At 39.9% G+C, this 19,756-nt stretch overlaps 4 protein-coding genes across 10 annotated transcripts in view; 3 read left to right on the top strand and 1 right to left on the bottom strand.

Moving 5' to 3' along the window:
- LOC120546637 (SPHK1 interactor, AKAP domain containing) overlaps window positions 1-1,941 on the top strand; it is a 133,250-nt gene extending 131,309 nt beyond the window's left edge. For all 6 annotated transcript variants that reach the window (XM_039781734.1, XM_039781743.1, XM_039781770.1 and 3 more), the window contains one exon: window positions 803-1,941. In XM_039781734.1, the coding sequence (XP_039637668.1) occupies window positions 803-952 (150 nt within the window). In that variant the 3' untranslated portion in view covers window positions 953-1,941. The remainder of the gene's footprint in view (window positions 1-802) is intronic.
- Window positions 1,510-10,510, bottom strand: daw1 (dynein assembly factor with WDR repeat domains 1). Its single transcript, XM_039781783.1, has 13 exons — window positions 10,288-10,510; window positions 10,022-10,094; window positions 9,553-9,697; window positions 8,943-9,001; window positions 8,715-8,837; window positions 8,518-8,617; window positions 8,184-8,291; window positions 7,513-7,619; window positions 7,266-7,368; window positions 6,314-6,428; window positions 5,949-6,025; window positions 3,372-3,534; window positions 1,510-3,174 (listed from the first exon to the last, which is right to left on the bottom strand). Exons 1-13 carry the CDS (start codon window positions 10,325-10,327, stop codon window positions 3,140-3,142), a joined length of 1,248 nt encoding a protein of 415 aa, XP_039637717.1. The 5' UTR covers window positions 10,328-10,510; the 3' UTR covers window positions 1,510-3,139.
- Window positions 10,511-11,063: 553 nt separating this feature from the next.
- On the top strand, window positions 11,064-15,738 carry slc19a3b (solute carrier family 19 member 3b). The gene is made up of 8 exons (XM_039822503.1): window positions 11,064-11,306; window positions 11,489-11,668; window positions 11,991-12,156; window positions 12,349-12,664; window positions 12,796-12,947; window positions 14,228-14,420; window positions 14,651-14,792; window positions 15,060-15,738. The coding sequence occupies exons 1-8, from the start codon at window positions 11,157-11,159 to the stop codon at window positions 15,210-15,212; spliced, it is 1,452 nt and encodes a 483-aa protein (XP_039678437.1). The 5' UTR covers window positions 11,064-11,156; the 3' UTR covers window positions 15,213-15,738.
- Window positions 15,739-16,508: 770 nt separating this feature from the next.
- On the top strand, window positions 16,509-19,754 carry slc19a3a (solute carrier family 19 member 3a). Of its 2 annotated transcripts, XM_039790575.1 has the most exons (7): window positions 17,111-17,257; window positions 17,577-17,812; window positions 17,896-18,457; window positions 18,604-18,682; window positions 18,875-19,067; window positions 19,177-19,318; window positions 19,417-19,754. In XM_039790575.1, exons 1-7 carry the CDS (start codon window positions 17,111-17,113, stop codon window positions 19,561-19,563), a joined length of 1,506 nt encoding a protein of 501 aa, XP_039646509.1. In that variant the 3' UTR covers window positions 19,564-19,754. The 2 variants fall into 2 exon arrangements, with proteins under 2 accessions (XP_039646501.1, XP_039646509.1); XM_039790567.1 differs by having other exon boundaries at window positions 16,509-17,257; window positions 19,177-19,754.
- The last annotated feature ends 2 nt before the right edge of the window (window positions 19,755-19,756 follow it).

Here is a 19,756-nt window from a genome sequence, read left to right as displayed (position 1 = left end):
TTCGACATACTATACTGACTTTTTTTTCGATATACTAAACTTTGACGTTTTTGTCACTTTTTTTGACATACTATACTATGACTTTTTAAACTTTTTTCAACATGCTATACTATGGCTTTTTTTACTTTTTTCGGCATACTGTACTACTACTTTTTTCGACACACTATATATACTATGACTTTTTTCGACATACTGTACTATGACTTTTTTCGACATACTATACTATGACTAACTAAACTAGGACTTTTCTTTCACTTTTTTCGACATACTATGATTTTTTATCACTTTTTTCCACATACTATATGACTTTTCACTTTTTTTGACATACCATACTATGACTTTTTTTCAACATACATATACAATGACTTTTCTTTGAAAAAAAAAAAACTTACAATATTTCACTTTTCTTTAATACATTATTGGTATCATTCAACATTTCAATGAAATTCGTAATTCACACTTTTCCAACTGTTCTCACTACTTCACCTTCTTTTTACACAATTATACCAGCAATCCAGTAAAGGTTTAGCCATTTAATGCTTTTTCTAGTACCCTTTGTAATAAACTTTGCTTTGCGTTACTCAGTTAATTCTTAATTGTGTTTAGTTCTCACCCCATCTATCTGAATTATGTTGCATTGATACAGTGTTCCAAGGAGTTATTATTAGTTATAAATATTACTGTTTAGTTGTGCTATATATTCTTTTTATACATACTGTACATTTCACCATTAGTCAACAAGGTACTAAATGTGATGACCATGGATTTATAGTTGGATAATTTTGTGTGTGCTTTCTCTCAGTTCCAGAGGGTGGTTCATCTGATGTCTCAGAAGGCATGGCGGATTGCAGACTTGTTCAGCGCTGTGGTCCAGTTCTGTAAACTACATGAGAAAGAGAAAGAGGACCGGTCTCTGTCCAGCCTGTTTGATTGGCTGTTGGAGACCCTGTAGGGCTCTGCTCTGTAGCTTCCTCATACTGCAAACAAAGACACTTGTTCGCTCACACTTCTAACATGTTCCAACCTTTTTGCTCATCACACCAAGTGTCTCCTACTGTAAACTGACAGCACAATGCGATCAGCATACTTGAGAAATTCATACACCTCAATCTGTCCATGAAAGCTATGAATGGACCAGTCTCCCTTTAATAAAAGAAGATTTTCATCTTCACCTTCACCTCACTAGTGAGACACACACACAGAGCAAACTGTAGGTATACGGGTTGGACATTTCTGATGAGAATGAACTAGGCTTCACAAGATTATAGTCAGCAGATTTTAACTGCTCCAGATTATATATATATATATATATATAAAGATTCTCAGAACCAAATTATGAGTTTATTTATTTACTTATTCCAAATGAACACACATGAAGAAAAGAATAGAAGATAGGAAAATCAGGTTAAATTCTCCCAACAACTTAATGTACTCAAACCTTTTGTATCAAAACTACATTGTAAAAGACGCTGTTGAAAGATAAGCCCCAAAAAAAACTCTTTCACTTTCTTCGGATTCGCCATTTAATAGTGCACATTTGCTCAAAGCAACAAAATGCCCATATCTTTGTTGTGTTCATCGGCCATTATACCACCTCTGTTGTGACCTTGAAATTCAGTTCCAAGTAGGTATGTTAACTTATTTATGTTACATGAGAACTGATTATTTTGGATAGATGATTTGTATATACTGTAGATTTGGAACTGCTGCACCTTGGAGTAGTGGACTGCTCTCTTTAGCTTTTACTATGTCAGGAAAACGGAGTACGGTTTGTAATGTTGAATTTGTATGTGAATTTGGTCTGTTTATTTCTCTACTTAGTGGTACTCTAGTGTTACATCAGCATTGGGAAAGAAAAGCACACAATTCCACTGTAAACTCTGTCACGGTAGAACTGAATGTATTTATCTTTTGACATCAATAAATTTCTGTGATGTGAAATACAAGCAGTCTTGATCATTCAGCAGAAAGGGAACTGAACACTGTTTAGTAGCACATTTATCCACATCAGTATTACATTGTATTGCCAAAAGCGTGTCACAGATGCAGTGAGACTGTAAACCAACAGCCATATGATCTTGAAGCTACTGAATAAACATATATCATTGTATTGTGCTTTTAGAAAATAATGCTTACTGAAACGTACAAGGCAGCGGGAACAGAATTATCAGAAGATTACCTTTGTTAGCTGATAACGGGCTAATGAAGATGAAACAGCAATGCTCATGTATGAATATGATTTAACAAAACAACATTTGGGATGTTTACAGCTCAGATCGAGGAGTCTAGGTCACACTTGCTAAAATTCTCTACACAGCTTCATTGAATATCAGGTATATTTACAAAGCATGTTCAAATTGTATTTTAAAGACATGCTTCAAAGAACTAGTCTGTCATTTTGGGAAGTATGCTTAGATGAGAAGACCACTTCCATGCCTGTCTTTTAAATAGGAAGCTAGAGCCAGAAGATGATTAGCTTAGCCTCACACAGCTACTGTAGCCTGGCTTTGTCTAAAGTTAAAAAATCCACAAAGCTGTTTGTTAAATTACAACACAAACAGAAATGTAAAAACAAGTTGTGGTCTTACGGAGCGTTATCTGCTGTAAGTATGTAGCTTATTAATAACTGAGCTTGAGAGGGGCTGGTAGGTGTATTTTTGAACTTTGGACGGAGCCAGTTGCTTCCAGTCTTTATGCTAAGCTAAGCTAATCGCCTCCTGGCTTTGTCCAAGCATATGTCCCAAAATGTCAAACCATCCCAAAAACATAGTTGAAGACTTCCAACTACTTGATGACATTTAATGAGCAAAGTTACCACACTGTTAACTCCACAGTAAACAGAAGACTATGTCTACTGGTCAGGTACACAGTTAGTACAGTCAGGGAACAAGTGAAGCGTTCAACAAATTAAAGAACAGGAGGAACATCAGAGAGAAAAATTATATAATGAAGCGGCGATGATTTGCAATGCCACTTTAACCTTACACTGATGCGGTAGACCAAACATTTACCTCAATATGACTACAGATTTTTCAGTCGGTATTGTACAATTAGAAAGATATACAGTGACATACATGGTAAACTGATTGTTGTGTCCATGTATATGCCTGTATGAGCCTTGTAAGGGTCAAGGGAAGGGTCAGTACCAGATCCGGCATGTGTTATCCTTGCTGCCTGCAGGAGAGCACAAACAAGAACAGGTGGCTGCACAGAAGGACACAGCTGCACGCTTTCCAAATCTAAAATGTCAAATTAAGCATTTGTGATGCCGGCTGGAAAGAAGCAGTTTAATCGTCACTCAAGGCTACATTGTAACGGTTTTCAGATGTATGTGTGGCTGCCAGATGTGGTGTGTGTGAGTTAGTGTATACCTGTAATTATAGTGTCACCCTCATAGTTGAAGACGCATGAGAAGATCTCGTCGGTGTGTCCCTCCAGGACTTGTAGGCACACTCCAGACTGAACATCCCAAAGACGAGCTGTCTTGTCTGAGCTGGCAGTCAGGACCCTGCTGCCCTGGGGGCTGAAACAGATCTAACAAGAAAGGCAGGAGAGTTAAGGCTGTTTTATGCTTCCGCGTCAACTCCACGCCGTAGCTACGCCGTAGCTACGCCGTCGCTCCTACGGCGTCATGACCCTTTCGGAGTCCTGTGTCGGGGGTTGCTTTGCATCACGGTGCATTTCACCGCCATAACGCTAGGGGGGTGATAAGTCTGAGGTTATTTGCGAGGTGTCTGCCAGTCAGTTTATGTTATGTTAGCAAGCAAACTTTAGCACAACTGCCCACAAAGTACTGCTTGCTGGCAAAGTGCTAATTTCAAAACGTTACTGACATATAGACACTTTACAAACGGATAACCCCATCATTGTAACCAAAATATGTCTGAGGTTATTTGCAAAGCTTGTGTCAGTGAACTAGCATGTTGCTACTCCCCACAGTAGGCTGCTTGAAACACCGACTATCAACACACAGGACGAGTTGACCAATCACAGTCCTTGCGGTCTGCGTCGCCTCGACGCAAAGTTAACATTTTTTGGAGGTGCACGTCGAGCTACGGTGGTGGGCTCGGAGGGGGGTTCGCGGCGAAGCATAAAACAGCCTTTAGTCTTATTCGAGCAATAGAGTGAGCAAGAGAGAGTACCGAATAAGAGATTTCGCCAGAAGTGGTTGAAATGACAAAGAGGGAGGGGGAAATTAGTGAGTTTAGAACTCTTTACCACATCAGCAACATTATTCTACAGAGGTCATTCAACTTTAAATACTTAAGGAGGATAAAAAAAAAAATAAAAAAAGATGATTAAATAAAGCTGGCTCTAGATGGCCATTTAAGTAAAGTATGCTTTTATTACAACTCTAAACTGAGCACCAAGGAGTTACCCTAGACAGGAAATGGAAACTGACTAGAACAGGAGCTGACAAAGATAGAAGACCGGAGGAAGAAGATGAAAGTGGAAGCTATGACAGGAACAGAAATGGTAAGAAAATGGACAGAGAAGAGAGAAAAAAACATCAAGGAATGAACAAGGAAATGACAGGAAAGAGGTATAAATAAACATGACTAAAGCTATGTCCTAATTCCATATTACACACTAATTCTCACCTCATTTCCTTCACACTTGTGCAGTTCACACTGCAAACGTTACAAAATGATGTATCCTCAGTTATGTAATCATTATATATAGTTGTCAGCATACAGTCCATCATTTATATTTCCCAGATTTAAATAGGTAAAGGCAGCAAAGGGAATTACCTAGAGGGACTGAGACATAGTGAAAATAAAAGTAAACATTCAGAGCGAGACACTGAAATAGAGGGATAGACCAAAGAAAAAAAAAATGGTCATGGTTAAGAAGGCATGGAGGGGAGCGGGAGAGGTGTCCTTTTAGGGAGAGATTAGTGTCATAATCCTCTGGAATGATCCTCCAGCCAGCCTACTTATTACCAACTGCCTGATGTTTCAGTAAACAGAGGTGACTTCTAAGCCCCTCATACATAGAAACCCTCTGAGCCAGAACTTGCAGGACACACATACAGAGCATGGCACCTAATGCCAGAATATGTGTTTGTTGGACTCAGCTAATGCCAGACAATGTTATACCAGGGTAAAAGATGTGTGATTACATGTGATGGCATGGGTGCAACATTTGGTGCTGAGTTTAGAGGCTAATAACACAAAGTCAGACCATGCTAACTTATGGTCAGGGATGGCAAGTGGTATTTGTAATTTCTCATGGAGAGCTAGCTTCAAAACATCTCATTCGGAAGCTAGATATTCAATTAGCCAGATCAAAAGAAGCATCACTACAGTCCTCTGTCCTACCTGCAGAGTTTCACCATGTGACACAGTAAGCACAAAACAGCCTGAAGCCTAAACTCCTGTCCCTCTACCTCAGCATCACGCTTTATCCCATGTTAACAAGGCAAGTAGAGGCAATATCTTTTTTACCACACTGGCCAGGAGAACTGTAGGTAGATAGTGAGAGTTAATGTTACACAATCACAAGCTCATTTGCACCTGTTATTTGCCTGGTGCAGCCACATACTTGTGGTTGTGCCCCATGGCCGGTTATAATAATAATTCCAAACAGGTCTGTGAGATAATGTTTTGATAATGGGTAATTTATAGAGAGCCTAGGTCCTGGCTTACTTCTGTGCTACTCTGTTTCATTATGAAAAGCTAAAACATGAGCAAAGATTTAATATTTATTACTTCACAGCTCTTGGTAGCCTTACAGAGACACACTTGTACTAACCTTATGGGATACATTCATAGATGCAGAATAGAGTCATTGTTATATCTTTGTTAAAATGAGAAATTAAAACAATAGTAAATACCTATTTTGCTTACCGAGAACAAAATACCCAGGTTTTAGCTTTTCTCTATGGTGACGTAGAATAAATGTTCACAGGCAATGGCAGAGAAGCCATTATGGGTCCAGTCACTTACCTTAGAGATCTCTCCATCATGGCCCTCTAGGGTCACGAGACACTGATGTGTGGTTGCACTGAACACTCGCGCTGTACCTGACAGACGGGGACAAGCAGGGTTGTTAGTATACATGCACTGTCATTTCTTACACGTCAAGTCAAGTATTGAGGATGCATGGCGGTGGAAATTTTTTTTATTACATAAAGTAAACCTCAGGCATGTGATCTAAAACAACACAAAATGGAAAATGTGTATATATTTGTGTATATAATGTGTAATATACAGTACACACACATGTATGTGTGTGTATAATTTATATACTACTTTACTAGTATAACTTTGCTAGTAATTTAAACATTTAGTAAATTAATTGTTAGTCTTACCATCAGCAGAGGCAGTAGCAATGAGCTGACCACTTAAATCGAAGCACACATCTAGCACCTCTTCTTTGTGTCCAACTAGGGTGGCCACACACTTCCCACTGACTGCCTCCCACAACTGAAAATACATACATATGTCACCGAGGGTTTGTGTCATAGGGTTTGTGTCATACAAACCCTCAGTGACATAATTATAAATAAACAGGCAGGAAATACATAATACTAATAATATTAATATTCATAACAATAATAATAACTTTATTTATATAACACCTTTAAAAAAGAGTTTACAAAGTGCTTTGACAGACAAAGCAGATACCCAGAAGGCAATATAGCAACAGAAAGCCAAACAAAAGCAAGACAAAATTAGGGTAAATAAAAACAAGAAGACAAAAGACGCAAAAACATAGATGACAAATGAACAACAACAAAACAATAAATAAAAAACTACATATAAAAGCAATAAAAAGATCAAAAAGAAGAACACAATATGACATTAAATCAAGTCTCTAAAACATAAGCCCAAACTAGGACACACATACATACAAACAGTCTCATTAAATATGCTTGCATGCAGCTGGTAGCTTTACTTTAACCATCTCCCCTAGAGGAAATGCAGTGAGGGGGATAATTCGTCGGAGCATGACTCGTCTTGGCATAATTAAGATATTTCGATTCAATTTTTCTCTTTTAAATGATGTAGACCTTAGAGACAGGAGGTGGGGGGAGATGGAGAGTGGAAAATGGAGAAGGCTGAATATGGATGACAAGAACCATTCATCTCACATACCTTGTTTATAATAGCTTAAAATGTTAAATGAATAACAAACTAATACTAAATATAATTCCAGTCTGTAAAGAGACTTGTTGGCTACATAATTATATTCTGAAGAGTTAAATAAAACACACACAAACAATTGCACATTTTTAAGTCTTTGGGCTGATGATAGTTCACCTTGCAGGTTTTGTCCATGGAGCCTGTTACTATGAGGGAGCAATCCCAGTTAAACTGAACATTGCTGATTTCCCCCCTGTGACCAATCAGAGTGTGGACACGTCTGAAAATAACAGAAAAGCAGCAATGAGTCAGTTGTGCACTTATGTATGCAGAATATATAGGTGTTATATATGGACTGTAGAGTATATATGACACACATGCAGAAATCGTTGCATACATTGCAATAACAATGCTGATGTCTGACCTTCCTGAAGCAACATCCCATATAGCAACAGTGTGGTCAAAGGAGCCAGTGACAAGCTGACTTCCCACTGTGTTAAAGCATAGAGAGAGGACCTCCGCAGTGTGGCCCTGGGTGAAATCAAAAAGAGAGCATTATCCCTCACCGTCTCTTATAAACTCCCTCTCTTTCTCCCCCTATATGGATGAAAATGCACAACAAACACACAATATTATTTATAAAAATAAAAATTGACACTTAGAGAGATTCTTAAGTTCTTGAAATAAATAAATAAATAATAAAGAGCATGTACGCTCAATTGACTGCTGTCAGCATGATTGATTCTTCGTGGTGTGAAGTATTAACAGAACACAGAGAGAGAGAGAGTTGCTTCTCACTGAGACAGAGCCAGCCAACCAACCAGTCACACCACGGACCCACGTGCAGTCTGCACATCAAAGAGAGCTTACTCCTCCCCTCAGAATGGGTTATCAGTGGCCTAGCTGTTACAATCGCCATCAGATATTTGGGGGTTAGAAAAGATGCTGATCCTCAGCAGGGGTAACAACACTCAATTTAGGAATAATTACTCTTAGAAGTGAATGAAAAGTTAGTCATGCAGTCGGGATAGCAGAAAAAAAAAAGAGAGCAAGAGAGGCATTGGGATATAGTAAGTAAAAAAACAGATTACTCACAGTCAGAGTGGCCACCTCCTCCCCAGTCTCCACATCCCACAGCTTGGCAGTGGCATCCATGCTGCCTGTGGCCACCAGTGTACTCTGGGGGTTGAATGCCAGGCACACCTACACAATACAGAACTCTATTTTACAGTTACTAGTGCTGGATTCTAGTAAAAAGCCAAGAAGGATTTGCCAGGTCTTGGGCACTAATAAAGGCACTTGGTCCTGCAGCATAACACTGTGCATAAATACTGACTATGTACAGTATACTGTAGTATATGGAGCAACAATTGACTAAAAACAAACAGTAATTGAATAATTTTCATTTCAAACAGATTGTCATACATACTATTTCTGCCATGTGTCCGCGAAAGGTATGAAAACATTTGGCCGTCTCAGCACACCATAGTTTGCATGTCTTATCAAAAGAGCCGGTGGCAATCTTGTCTCTAAGTAAAAGATAAAACAAAGAAACTGAGAGTCAAATACTGTAGAGCAGTGTTATCAGATGCTCTGAATGTATGTTTTGCTGAGACAGCTCATTACCCATAGGGGTTGTTGAATGCAATTGCATACACCACGTTTCTGTGACCCTCTAGTGTGTGCAGCTCTGTGCCTGAAGCAGTGTCCCAAACTCTACATGTCCTGTCATAGCTCCCAGTTATAAACCTGCAGTGTATCAGAGAGAAGAGTAAAGATAAATTCAACGAACAAGAATACATAGCTTTCTGAACTCCAGAGTGTTAGACTTTTGTGTGGTGCAGATAACCCTACCTTGACCCTGATTTGTCAAAGGCAACGTTTGTCAGTGGCAGTATGTGTGCCTTTAGCTCCTACAAAAAAGACCAGAGAAAGATTAGACCTGACCTCCAGCCATGTAACAAACCATAACCTCTTACCAATTATGTATTGTGTATTCCTTAACACACTAAGACACTCATGAAGAACCTGTTGTTATCCAGTTATTAGAGCACTGGCTAATTATATTACTCAAACTCCTAACTTTCCACAGATGTAAATAACATTTGCAAAGCGTAAAAATCAGAGAACTACTATACTGCTGTAATTAGCTGATGTTGCCAAAACTTTCTCATCCAAAATATTTTCAATTGCCTTTTTATAATAGAGTAAAACATTACATGTCATTTAGCTGACTCTTTTTATCCAAAGCGACTTAGAATTGCTATAGTTTTATTATTTAGTTTTAGCACCTCAATCTGATGCTAAATAAATGTTTGTACAGATACAAAAGACAAAAGGATTTCGACACCTTTAAAGAGGAGCTACTTTATTGAATCTAGATTCTAGTCATGTCACTGTGTGAATGTATTTATTATTGTAAGTAATAATAATAATTAATGTAAGTGTGAGTCCAGCGTCTGACCTTGAAGAAACAGAACCTGTGGTGGTCCTGCTGGCCCTGTTTCTGCTGAAGTCGAAGGATCAGTTGTTTGACCTGATCAGCCCGGGACTCTGTGATCAAAGGCTCTGACTGCCTGATTTCTGCCAACAACTCATCTGGGTTTGTTCTGCATGGGGGGAACATTTTTACACATGTTTAACTTAAGATCACCTGATACCTGTGTTTAGTATCACATTCACAACAGTGGACATGCAGGTTAAGAGTGATGGGTGAACCCCAAAGTCACAGACAGGGCTATTTGGAGATATGTCTGACTAGATTAGTAATACAATTACAGTATTTGTGAAAGATGAAAAGCAACAACACTCATACAGGAGATTATTATGACGTTATCAATTAGCTAGCTAACATAACCCCAGTGTTGTTAGCTAACGTTAGTTAACTTTATGAATGTTATAGTAGCTAAAGGTTAAGGATACAACTCACGCACTCTGAAGTTAAATCCAAAAGGTCGATTGATTTGGTCCTCAAATATCCTCCTTTTTCATATTCCAAGATTATACCTGAGAGCAGAAAAATGAATTGAACCAAAGGCCACTCATGACGACTGCATTGAATAAAACAACGGTAACCTATGATAGCGTCAATGCTAGCTACCTCTGCTAACTAAAATTTAGTTTAGTTTTAATAGTTACAGTAGTGAAATATTCCCTGACGTTACAGTTAGGACAAATTAAATGTTCCGTATTAACTTACCTGGTGGATAATATCTGAGAAAGAACCGTTTGAGTTTCATTGTCCCGTGTATTCAGGCAACTTCACATCACCTGTCAACAAACCGTTGCTATGGCGACAGACTCGCAGCACAATGCCGGCGTGCACTCATTGCGCGTGCGTAGTACGAACATAACCAAACATCTCCAGAACTTGAATGACATGTTGGTATCGATGTTTCCCTTCTTACTGTCTATGATGTTTCCCCGTCGAGATCTGTTCCCCACCTACATAAACCTGGCTCTTGCCTGAATTAGTGAGTTTTTTTGCTAGTAGTGAGTGACGTATTTTATGTCTAGGTAAATGAGGAATATGGAATAAACAACATTGTTATGAATGCCTCATCCAAAAGACAGTCCAGCAGCTGCTCAATAATTTAGCAGTCATAGAATCCAAACTCCAACTTGGGTTTGGATTTTATATGGTGAATAATTGTTATATTTGTTACTATTGTCATAGTTTTGCCTTTATGCTGCAGAAGGAGAGTCTTCTTATTCCCAGGCTTTGACTGCCTCTGCCTACAATAACAGGAAGAAGTTTCATTTCTCTCAGTCTCTTGTTTCATATACTTTATTACAGACTTAAGGCTTGTACTGATAACTAAACCTGAAGAAAGCCTAATTTCATCACCAACAGGTTGAAGTCTATCGCTCATAAACTAAGGCACGTGCAGATCATAAAGATTACTTTTGTATATTCTAGCTACTATGAATCCTGAGCTTTGACAACAGTCAATAAACTGAGGGATAGTCCAGGCAGTTAGGCTTCAGATATAGAACAAGGTCTCAGGCAGCACTCCTGAAAATAAAAAACTAAAGACAATCTCTGGGAAATTCTGCTGAGGTAAAAGCATGGGCAGTTGGGCCAAGCTGAAGTCCTCTAGCTGGGCTTATCCTACTGCAGTCCTGTCACTCTATGGTTTTTTTGCTAACTGCAGAGTAGCAGAGCCCTTCCTCACACCATACTTAATTGGACCACACAAGAACATCTCTGGAGAAGTGGTAAGCATGGCAGACACATACATACTGTTATGTACACACACGTACACAGAGTTGCTCTTTAGCCTGCATACATTAAGTACTGTATCTTTCATTAGGAGCTCTTATCAGAGACCAACCACTGAGACAATGAAACATGCCATAGACAGATAGTGTGCCTGGATCAGAATTGTTGTTTCCTACAGGTGACTAACTACCTGTTCCCTATCTGGACGTACTCCTACCTCGCCTTCCTTTTCCCCGTCTTCCTCCTGACTGACTTCCTGAGGCACAAGCCCCTCATTGTGGTACAGGGTCTCTTCCTGGTCACCAACTATGTCCTGCTCTGTTTTGCACCGGGGCTGCCTGCTATGATCTTCCTTCAGGTCCACTTAAAAATTGATAAATATGATTGAAAAGAGTTGAATAGTAATGATATTCTTCATGATACTCTAGATTTATTTAGAATAATCAAAACTGCAGCACTCAGAAATGCACTTGGTGTTGTGTGTCCTGACATAAATAGTTAGGACAATTAAAAAGATAATGCAAAATATTTTAATCCTGCTTAATACAGTATTGCTGCACTGTTGCATGTTACTCAAGAACAACTTCTAAAAGTAGATTGCGTTATGTTATTCATTCCTGGCACAAGGTGCTGCATTAGAGGGTGCAATCTCTTTAACAACTGTTCCATCCCACCCACAGATCAACTATGCTGTAGTGACTTCCACAGAGGTGGCCTACTTTTCCTACATTTACAGCGTAATTCCAGTTGAGAATTACCAAAGAGCCACTGGTTACCTGCGCAGTGCTATGCTAACTGGGTATACATTTGGTGCCAGCCTGGGCCAAGTGCTGGTCTCCCTGGCAGGTAGGGCTTCCTAGCCTATAATAAACACAGAATAAATAAAATAAATATTAGATAAGTATTGTATCTCTGTATTTTCTCCACATTAAAATGAAGAATACAGTACTCTTCAAAACAGATCACAAATACCTGCTATTACAAAAAGTCTTGAGCAATATGAGAAAGCACTGATGAAGTATGAACTCTAATCAATAGGAGTGGACTACTTCTACATCAATGCTATCACTCTGGGGATGGTAAGCATGGCTTTTCTAATCTCCTTCTGGTTGCCCATGCCCCAGAGGAGCCTGTTTTTCAAAGGGATAAAGGCAGCAGCAGTGGGCTCGCAGTCCCAACAGAAGGGGCCTCTGGGAGTGGATGTGCCCGAGGAACCAGTGGTGGCTGGGGATGAAGCTGGCTCAGGGAGAGAGAAGATGGAGCATAATGGCAGTGCTGGCTGGTGCAGCTGGAAAAATGTGGCCACTGCAGGCCATCTACTTTGGCAAAGCTTCAGGGAGTCATATTCTTCCAGGCATTTATACAATTTTGTTTATCAATACACACCACACTTTACAGTTCTGCCGAGCAGACACCTAGTAGGATACCCCTCTACAGTAATTACAATCATGGTTATAATCTGTTTTAATAATGGCCACCATGCAGGGATTTAATCTACTGGTCTGTGTGGTGGGCTCTGGCCACGGCTGGCTACGTGCAGGTGTTCAACTACACCCAGCTAATGTGGGACCATATAGAACCATCTGCAACATCATCTATCTACAACGGAGGTGTAGAGGCTGCGTGCTCCCTTGTAGGTAAGACTGGTTGTAGGTGTGTGTGTGTGTACGAGAGAAAACCATACAGAAAGAAAGACACAAAACATTTGTGGTTCCCATTTCTAGTAAGATCATACTTGAGCTATACTGTATTCTGCTTCAGTATCATTATGTGCAGATCCTAAAGCATACGTCTTGTAATAGTCTAGATTTTTGTTAATATCAACAGATCCCATGAAAAGACCAACATAAACAATGAATTTAACTTACTAATAAGTATTGTCTGTCTGTCCTGATGTCGTAAGTACTTAATAGCCCCTAATAGTTTGAGTAATATTTGTTAAAAACTACAGCCCAGCTGTTGTATGAAATGTCAATTAACAAAAACTAAAGAATATATTCGTTACCCTTTTTCGAAGATTTAAATCTTTAATAGAAAAGAATGGGCTGAGGGCCACATGGTTGGGAACTCAGAAAGTATTAACAGACTTATATATTGTTGGTTTTTGGTGTTTTCATCAGTTTGTCGACAATAACAAAACTATAGCTTGTCACCGCCTTTAAATACATATTACCTTCCAAAAACATTGTGGAAACGGGACAAACCAGTCATAAACTAAAGATTTGAGTTTTCTCAGAATAATGTGCACAAAAGCACATTTTAATGAAAGAGTGAAAGTTGCTTTTGCACACTGTATCTGACAGAAGAACTAGAGCTTCGTGGAAGCAGGGGGTGACTGATTGAACCAGCAGTTCAATTAAGGAGAGGGCAGAAGACTGCAGCACAACCACATTATATAGAACAAAATAAAATGTAACAATGGTATTAAAAGCTGCCATGTTTGATGGCACACAGACCTATAAAAACTTGCAATTAAAAGAAAACAATCATGCCATTCTAGACTATACAGGATGCCTGATTAAATGGGAAATGTGTATTGATTTTAAAAGGGAATAGCAGCATCACGGTCCTGTTGGCTTACGCTCAACCTGGCTCAGCATGAGAAGAAGAAGAGTAATTGCTTCAATTAACGAGATAAAGTTAGGAGTAATGGATTCTTTGATTGTTGCTGATAGTTGATTCTAAGAGCTGGGTGAAAGTGGTCATCATAAAAGGCAGTTGCTGCGGAGGCCAGCAAAGGCATGTGTGTGCATTGTTTTTTTTAAGAAGCCACATTGATGTTTGTACCATCGTTCAATGAAAGAAATGTTGTTGTTAGGGTTAATGAATGAATGAAACAAGGATGCACAGGCACAGTGGAGGTGTTGTCCACTGGAGTGACAGATTAATCCCTTCATCCTTGTCTTCCGTGGTCCAGGTGCTGCAGCAGCCTTCTCCGTGGGCCACATCAAGGTGACCTGGGCCGTGTGGGGAGAGCTGGCATTAGGGTTGTTCTCAGCCGTAGGGACAGGTGCTGTGTTTCTGATGGCGCTCACCAGCAGTATCTGGGCATGCTATGCTGCTTATGTCATATTTAAGTCCTGCTACATGCTTCTCATCACCATCACAACGTAAGTTAACTGTTGAATTTCCACAACTCCAATTTTATTTCTTATGTTTTTCAAAAACAGTTCCTCTCTGTAGATGGAGGAACAGCACAGCTTGAAGCCTAAAATGACATACTCAACTCATATTTGTTTAAAAAGTCACCAGCTCTATTGTGCATTGCTTATAAATATCTATGACAGTGTAAGCAGCTAGCATAGTTCTCTCAGAAATTATAAACACTTTGTCATTCTAGATTTCAAATCGCATCCAACCTCTCCATGCAGTGCTACGCCTTGACTTTCGGGATCAACACTTTTGTAGCCCTTTCCCTGCAGACCATTATAACGGTCATAGTTGTTGATGAAGCTGCACTGGGACTGGACATTGTGACACAGGTATGTGCATACACAGTATTTATTTATTACTTTTTTAATTAAATGTCAGAATACAGGAAATGTAACACTACCAATCTCTGGGTGAGCTCATTCTGAATCAAGAATGTGAGCAGCAGCTTTTTCAACAGAAATCTGTTGGATAAATGTGATGAGAGGGCGACAGTGACACCTGGTGTTTATCATTCACTGTTGCATGCAGACAGGTTTGATGATCCATATCATGACTGAAATAACAATGTTGAGAATGACTGAGGGCTTTCTCTGCAGTTCATCATCTACGGCAGCTACTACGCCGTCATCTCGGTGCTCTTTCTGATTCGAGGGACCTACACTGCCTGTATAAATCAACGCAATGCTGAGCACACTGAAACCAAGGAACAAGAGTCTAGTGTGGTGGTAATCTCTGCTGAGCGTTTCTGACCAAGGTCAACAAACGGTTATCATCTTGATAATACTAAACATCAGGTGAATGTTCCATTTGTTTATGGGAAATAAAATAAGCCTACATCAACAGAATTACTGTTCTCTAACGACTGCCCATAGATAGCAATGGTCTGACTAATGCATGTTTTTCATATTACCTCTACAACTTGTTATCTCTACAATAATCTACAGAGCCAAACAGCATAATAAAGCTGCAATTATTACTGGGTAGTCAAGTGTAATAAAGATTAATTCCTGCACTGCGTTGCACCAGCTATGTGTAAGTTCAAACGTACACTAGTTTAAACGCAAGTTCTAAGTTAGGTTGGAGTTTACGCACTACTTACATTTTAAGGGGTTGCACCAGCTGAAATAGTTGTAATCTTGATATTTATGTTGATTTTGAATACTCACGCTTTTGTTTACCACGAGTGGAGAGGATTTCTGACCTGCTGGCAGCAGACTTGGTGACAACTACAACTTAAAGATATAATATGTAATATTTCTGCATTAAAATGCCTAAAAACGACTATACCTATGGTATATATATGTTTTAATTGTGTACTTACATCATCCTAAATGCTACCAACAATGTTCAAACCCAGAGAAATCTGCAAATTTAATCTATGACATGGAGCATTTTGTTTGGTTGCCTGTAAATGGCGTGTAGCCTTTGGCCCCTCTAGTGACTCTACCTTCTGTCAAAACACGGGAAACACAGATGATACAATGTTTGGGAGTAACTGTAAATCATGTCAAAGAATTATACTCAGTAACAGTAATACAGCTTTTTTTCCTGCCACACAGCATCACACGCAAAAGCAATGAAAGGAAGAGAGGAAAGGAGGATGATTTTTACAGAGTTCAAAGGAAAGCAGGAGAAATGAGATGTGCAGGAAGGAACAGGAGAGGAGATAAGAGACAATAATATCAAGACTTAGATTTGGACACACTAGACTACACTATGCTAAATAGGTAAGCATAATACAATATTACTCTGGGCATAGATGAAATAGAGTATATTATGCTATATTGTTACAAATATGAGGACTGAAGAAGTAATTTGACTCAAAACCTCACAGTAAAGTAAAAGTACAGTGTGATCTAATATATTTTCTACAATAGAATAAAGTTTTTATTTTTTATTTATCATTATTATATGTTTGAATATATTAGATAATGGATATTAGATTCTGATCCACACTTCATACCAGTTGGTGGCGGTAATGCACTAACTCGTTGTTTTCCAAACGTAGAAAAACCTCAAAGAAGAACAAGCACGTGGATTCTCTTTGCAATATCAAAACAAATTCAACGGTAATATTGCCGCAAGACGTAAACGTTGAAATGCTGGCTGGTTAATAATCATTAACACTACATCAAAGAATATTGCTTTTTACTAATTGGCCACGGTAAAGTGAAAACGTCAGTTTTTGCGACAATATTATGGGTAGTGTGGACTTTACGTCAGTGTAACTTTACGTCTCCGTGGTGCAACCGGGTGCAAGGCAATGTATCCATGATGCAAGGTGCAACCATTGACATATATATGCAACATGGGTGCAACGAAACACAGCTTTATTAACTACTTTCAACTTATCATAAGTGTGGACTTTAGAGCCTAACCTCAAGAGGACTTACACACAGGTGGTACAAAAGGCAGCTGAAATTTGTCTGATTGCCAGTTTGATTTGTGGCACGTTTATCTCTGCTTGAGCTGCACCGTCGGGGTCGCGCTGCTCTTTGACAAAATAATCTCAACACTTACACAACCTTAGTGTTTCCTACAACTTGGCAAGACGGAAATAATAGCATGCAGAGGAACATAAACACCTGAGATAGGTATAAGAACGGCAGAAGATGGTGGGAGTGAGGAGGTAGAAGAACGGCAGAAGATGGAGGCAGTACGGAGGTGGAGGTCGGACTGGAGGTATCCCACTACTTTGCTGTGCATTTACGGATTCTTCAGCACAGTTAAACCCCTGGAGCCTTTCCTCATCCCATACTTGACAGGACCGGAGAAGAATCTGACTACAGAACAGGTATAAACGCAAAGACAATGACTAAATAACTTAAGCTGAAAAAATCTTTGATTTATTGCTATGAGCTATGACCTGCGGCTACTTCTCATCGCAGTCCTATGCCCCTGTAGGACTGAGAGGAGAAGCCCCGAGTATACAGAGCCTTTATGTGAGGAGACCCCTAAAGATACTAGAATAGTCATGGATGAGGACAAGTGTCCATAGAGAATACCTATTGTATAGGGTCCAGAAATGTGTGCTATGCCCCTGGCATTCAAGGTGATACATATCCTATCTTACATGCAATATAGCTCTTTCTCCGTTGGTTCTTTGTCATCAGGTAAACAATCAAATTTTCCCAGTATGGACATACTCTTACCTATCTGTGCTGGTGCCGGTGTTCCTGCTGACTGACTGGCTGCGTTACAAGCCTGTGGTGGTGTTCCAGAGTGTCACCCTCTTCATTACCACAGCAATGCTACTCTGGCTGAAAAGTGTATCAGCCATGCAGGCCATGCAGTTCTTCTACGGGGTGGTGACAGCCAGCGAGGTGGCCTACTTCTCCTACATCTACAGGTAATGTACTTTAGCTCAAAAGGGCAGAGCAAGGCATTGTTAGGACAGACGTCATGACATTTTGAACATGCTGCTTATTACAGTGTGGTGGATCAGAAGAGGTACCGGAAGGCCACCTCTTACTGCCGCAGTGTCCAGCTCCTGGGCTACACAGTGGGCTCCGTGCTGGGCCAGCTGCTCATCAGCTTCAACCTCATGTCCTACAACAACATCCTGGTGCTTACTCTAGTTCTCACCGCCATCGCTCTCCTTGTGTCCTGCCTCCTGCCAATGCCACAGCAGAGTATGTTCTTTCATCGCAGACATACTGGTCAGGAAACGGGGACAGAAGGAGCAAAGAGGCATGAAGATGGGACTTGGGATGAAACAGAACACACAAGCATAGCAAAGATATCCCTGAAAGAAATAAGAGATGAGAAGGCAGAGGAAACAGACACAGAGGATAAAGCAGGAGTGGGACTGGATGATAAAGGTCCAAGGACTGAGGACCTTGAGGAGTTGGTTGGTGCAGAGAGCTGCAGCAAAGTCCTCATCCTGCTGTGGAGGGACTTCTGCCAGTGCTACTCCTCCAGACAGTTGCTCTACTGGTCAGTGTGGTGGGCAATGGCCACCTGCGGCTATAACCAGACTGTCAACTATGTGCAGGTCAGTTGCGAAGTCAACATAAACAAAGAAAGTGAAAATTAAAAAGCTGCACACCTGCTTTGTACATATTTATCCGGTGATCACCACTTAGTTGTGTGATTAGTACTTCCAGATCAGCTAAATGATCATTGCAATGTACCCTGCAGGTGCTGTGGGAGCATGTGCAGCCTTCTCAGAACTTAAGCATCTACAATGGAGGCGTGGAGGCAGTGTCCAACCTGTTGAGTAAGCAACATCACATAAAATGTTTCCAGTGCAGAATATACTAGAAACAACTAATTCTTCCATTATATATATATCATAGATTTGATTACAAAAGGTGAATTACTTGACAGCTTTTGTGCGATCAGAGCCATTATCTCAGTGCCTATTAAATTATAATCCCTACTACAATAATCCTAAATCAATGTTTTGCAGGTGCAGCAACATCTTACGGTATAGGCTTTACTGAGGTGAGATGGGAACAATGGGGAGAGCTGGCCCTTGGTGGTTTCTCTGGACTCGGGGCAGCAGCGCTCTTTCTCATGACCTTTGTCGGCAACATCTGGGTCTGCTACGCTGGTTACGTCATTTTCAAGTGCCTATACATGCTGCTGATAACAATAGCGATGTAAGAATGTTATACTATATAAAATAGGTTGTTTTACCATGATTCAGACTAATTTTATTGTAGGCAGGACAGGAAAAAAGTGCATTTAAATAAACAATACTTCTCTTAGGTACCAGATTGCAGCTGACCTGTCAATGGAAAGATATGCACTTGTCTTTGGAGCAAACAACTTTGGCGCATTGACTTTACAGACAATCATCACTTCTGTTGTGGTGGACAGTAGAGGACTGGGCCTGGGTATCATTCCTCAGGTGAGCAGTCTGATCAGAAAATTGTCAGTCAGGCCTTCAGTAGATATAGCAGAAGTGTTTGTATGTCCACTCATCACTGTTCAACGCTTCTTTCGCAGTTCACCATATATGCCAGCTACTTCTCATTCATCGCTGTTGTTTTTTCACTTCGGGGACTGTTTATCATTTGGAGAGCACAGAGAAACAAGGAGTCCACCCCTTCAGTCAAAAATGAACCTCCAGAGTTGGAGGAACACAGATTCTGAATCCAAGGGATTTGATACTACCAGCAGAGATAATCACTTGTGCTTTTTGTTCTAATCTAACCCTAACCCTGTGTCCAAGTGACAACATGCTGATTTTAAAGCTTCAAATTACTGACTGCAACACCATGAATATAAACCTTATATATATTTTTATATATATATAAAACAAATAAAGAATACATTAATATAAATG

This window comes from Perca fluviatilis, chromosome 2 (assembly GCF_010015445.1).
Source record: "Perca fluviatilis chromosome 2, GENO_Pfluv_1.0, whole genome shotgun sequence".
NCBI lineage: Eukaryota > Metazoa > Chordata > Actinopteri > Perciformes > Percidae > Perca > Perca fluviatilis.
Note: the sequence above shows the minus strand (reverse complement) of the source record. Positions and strands in the feature narration are given on the sequence as shown.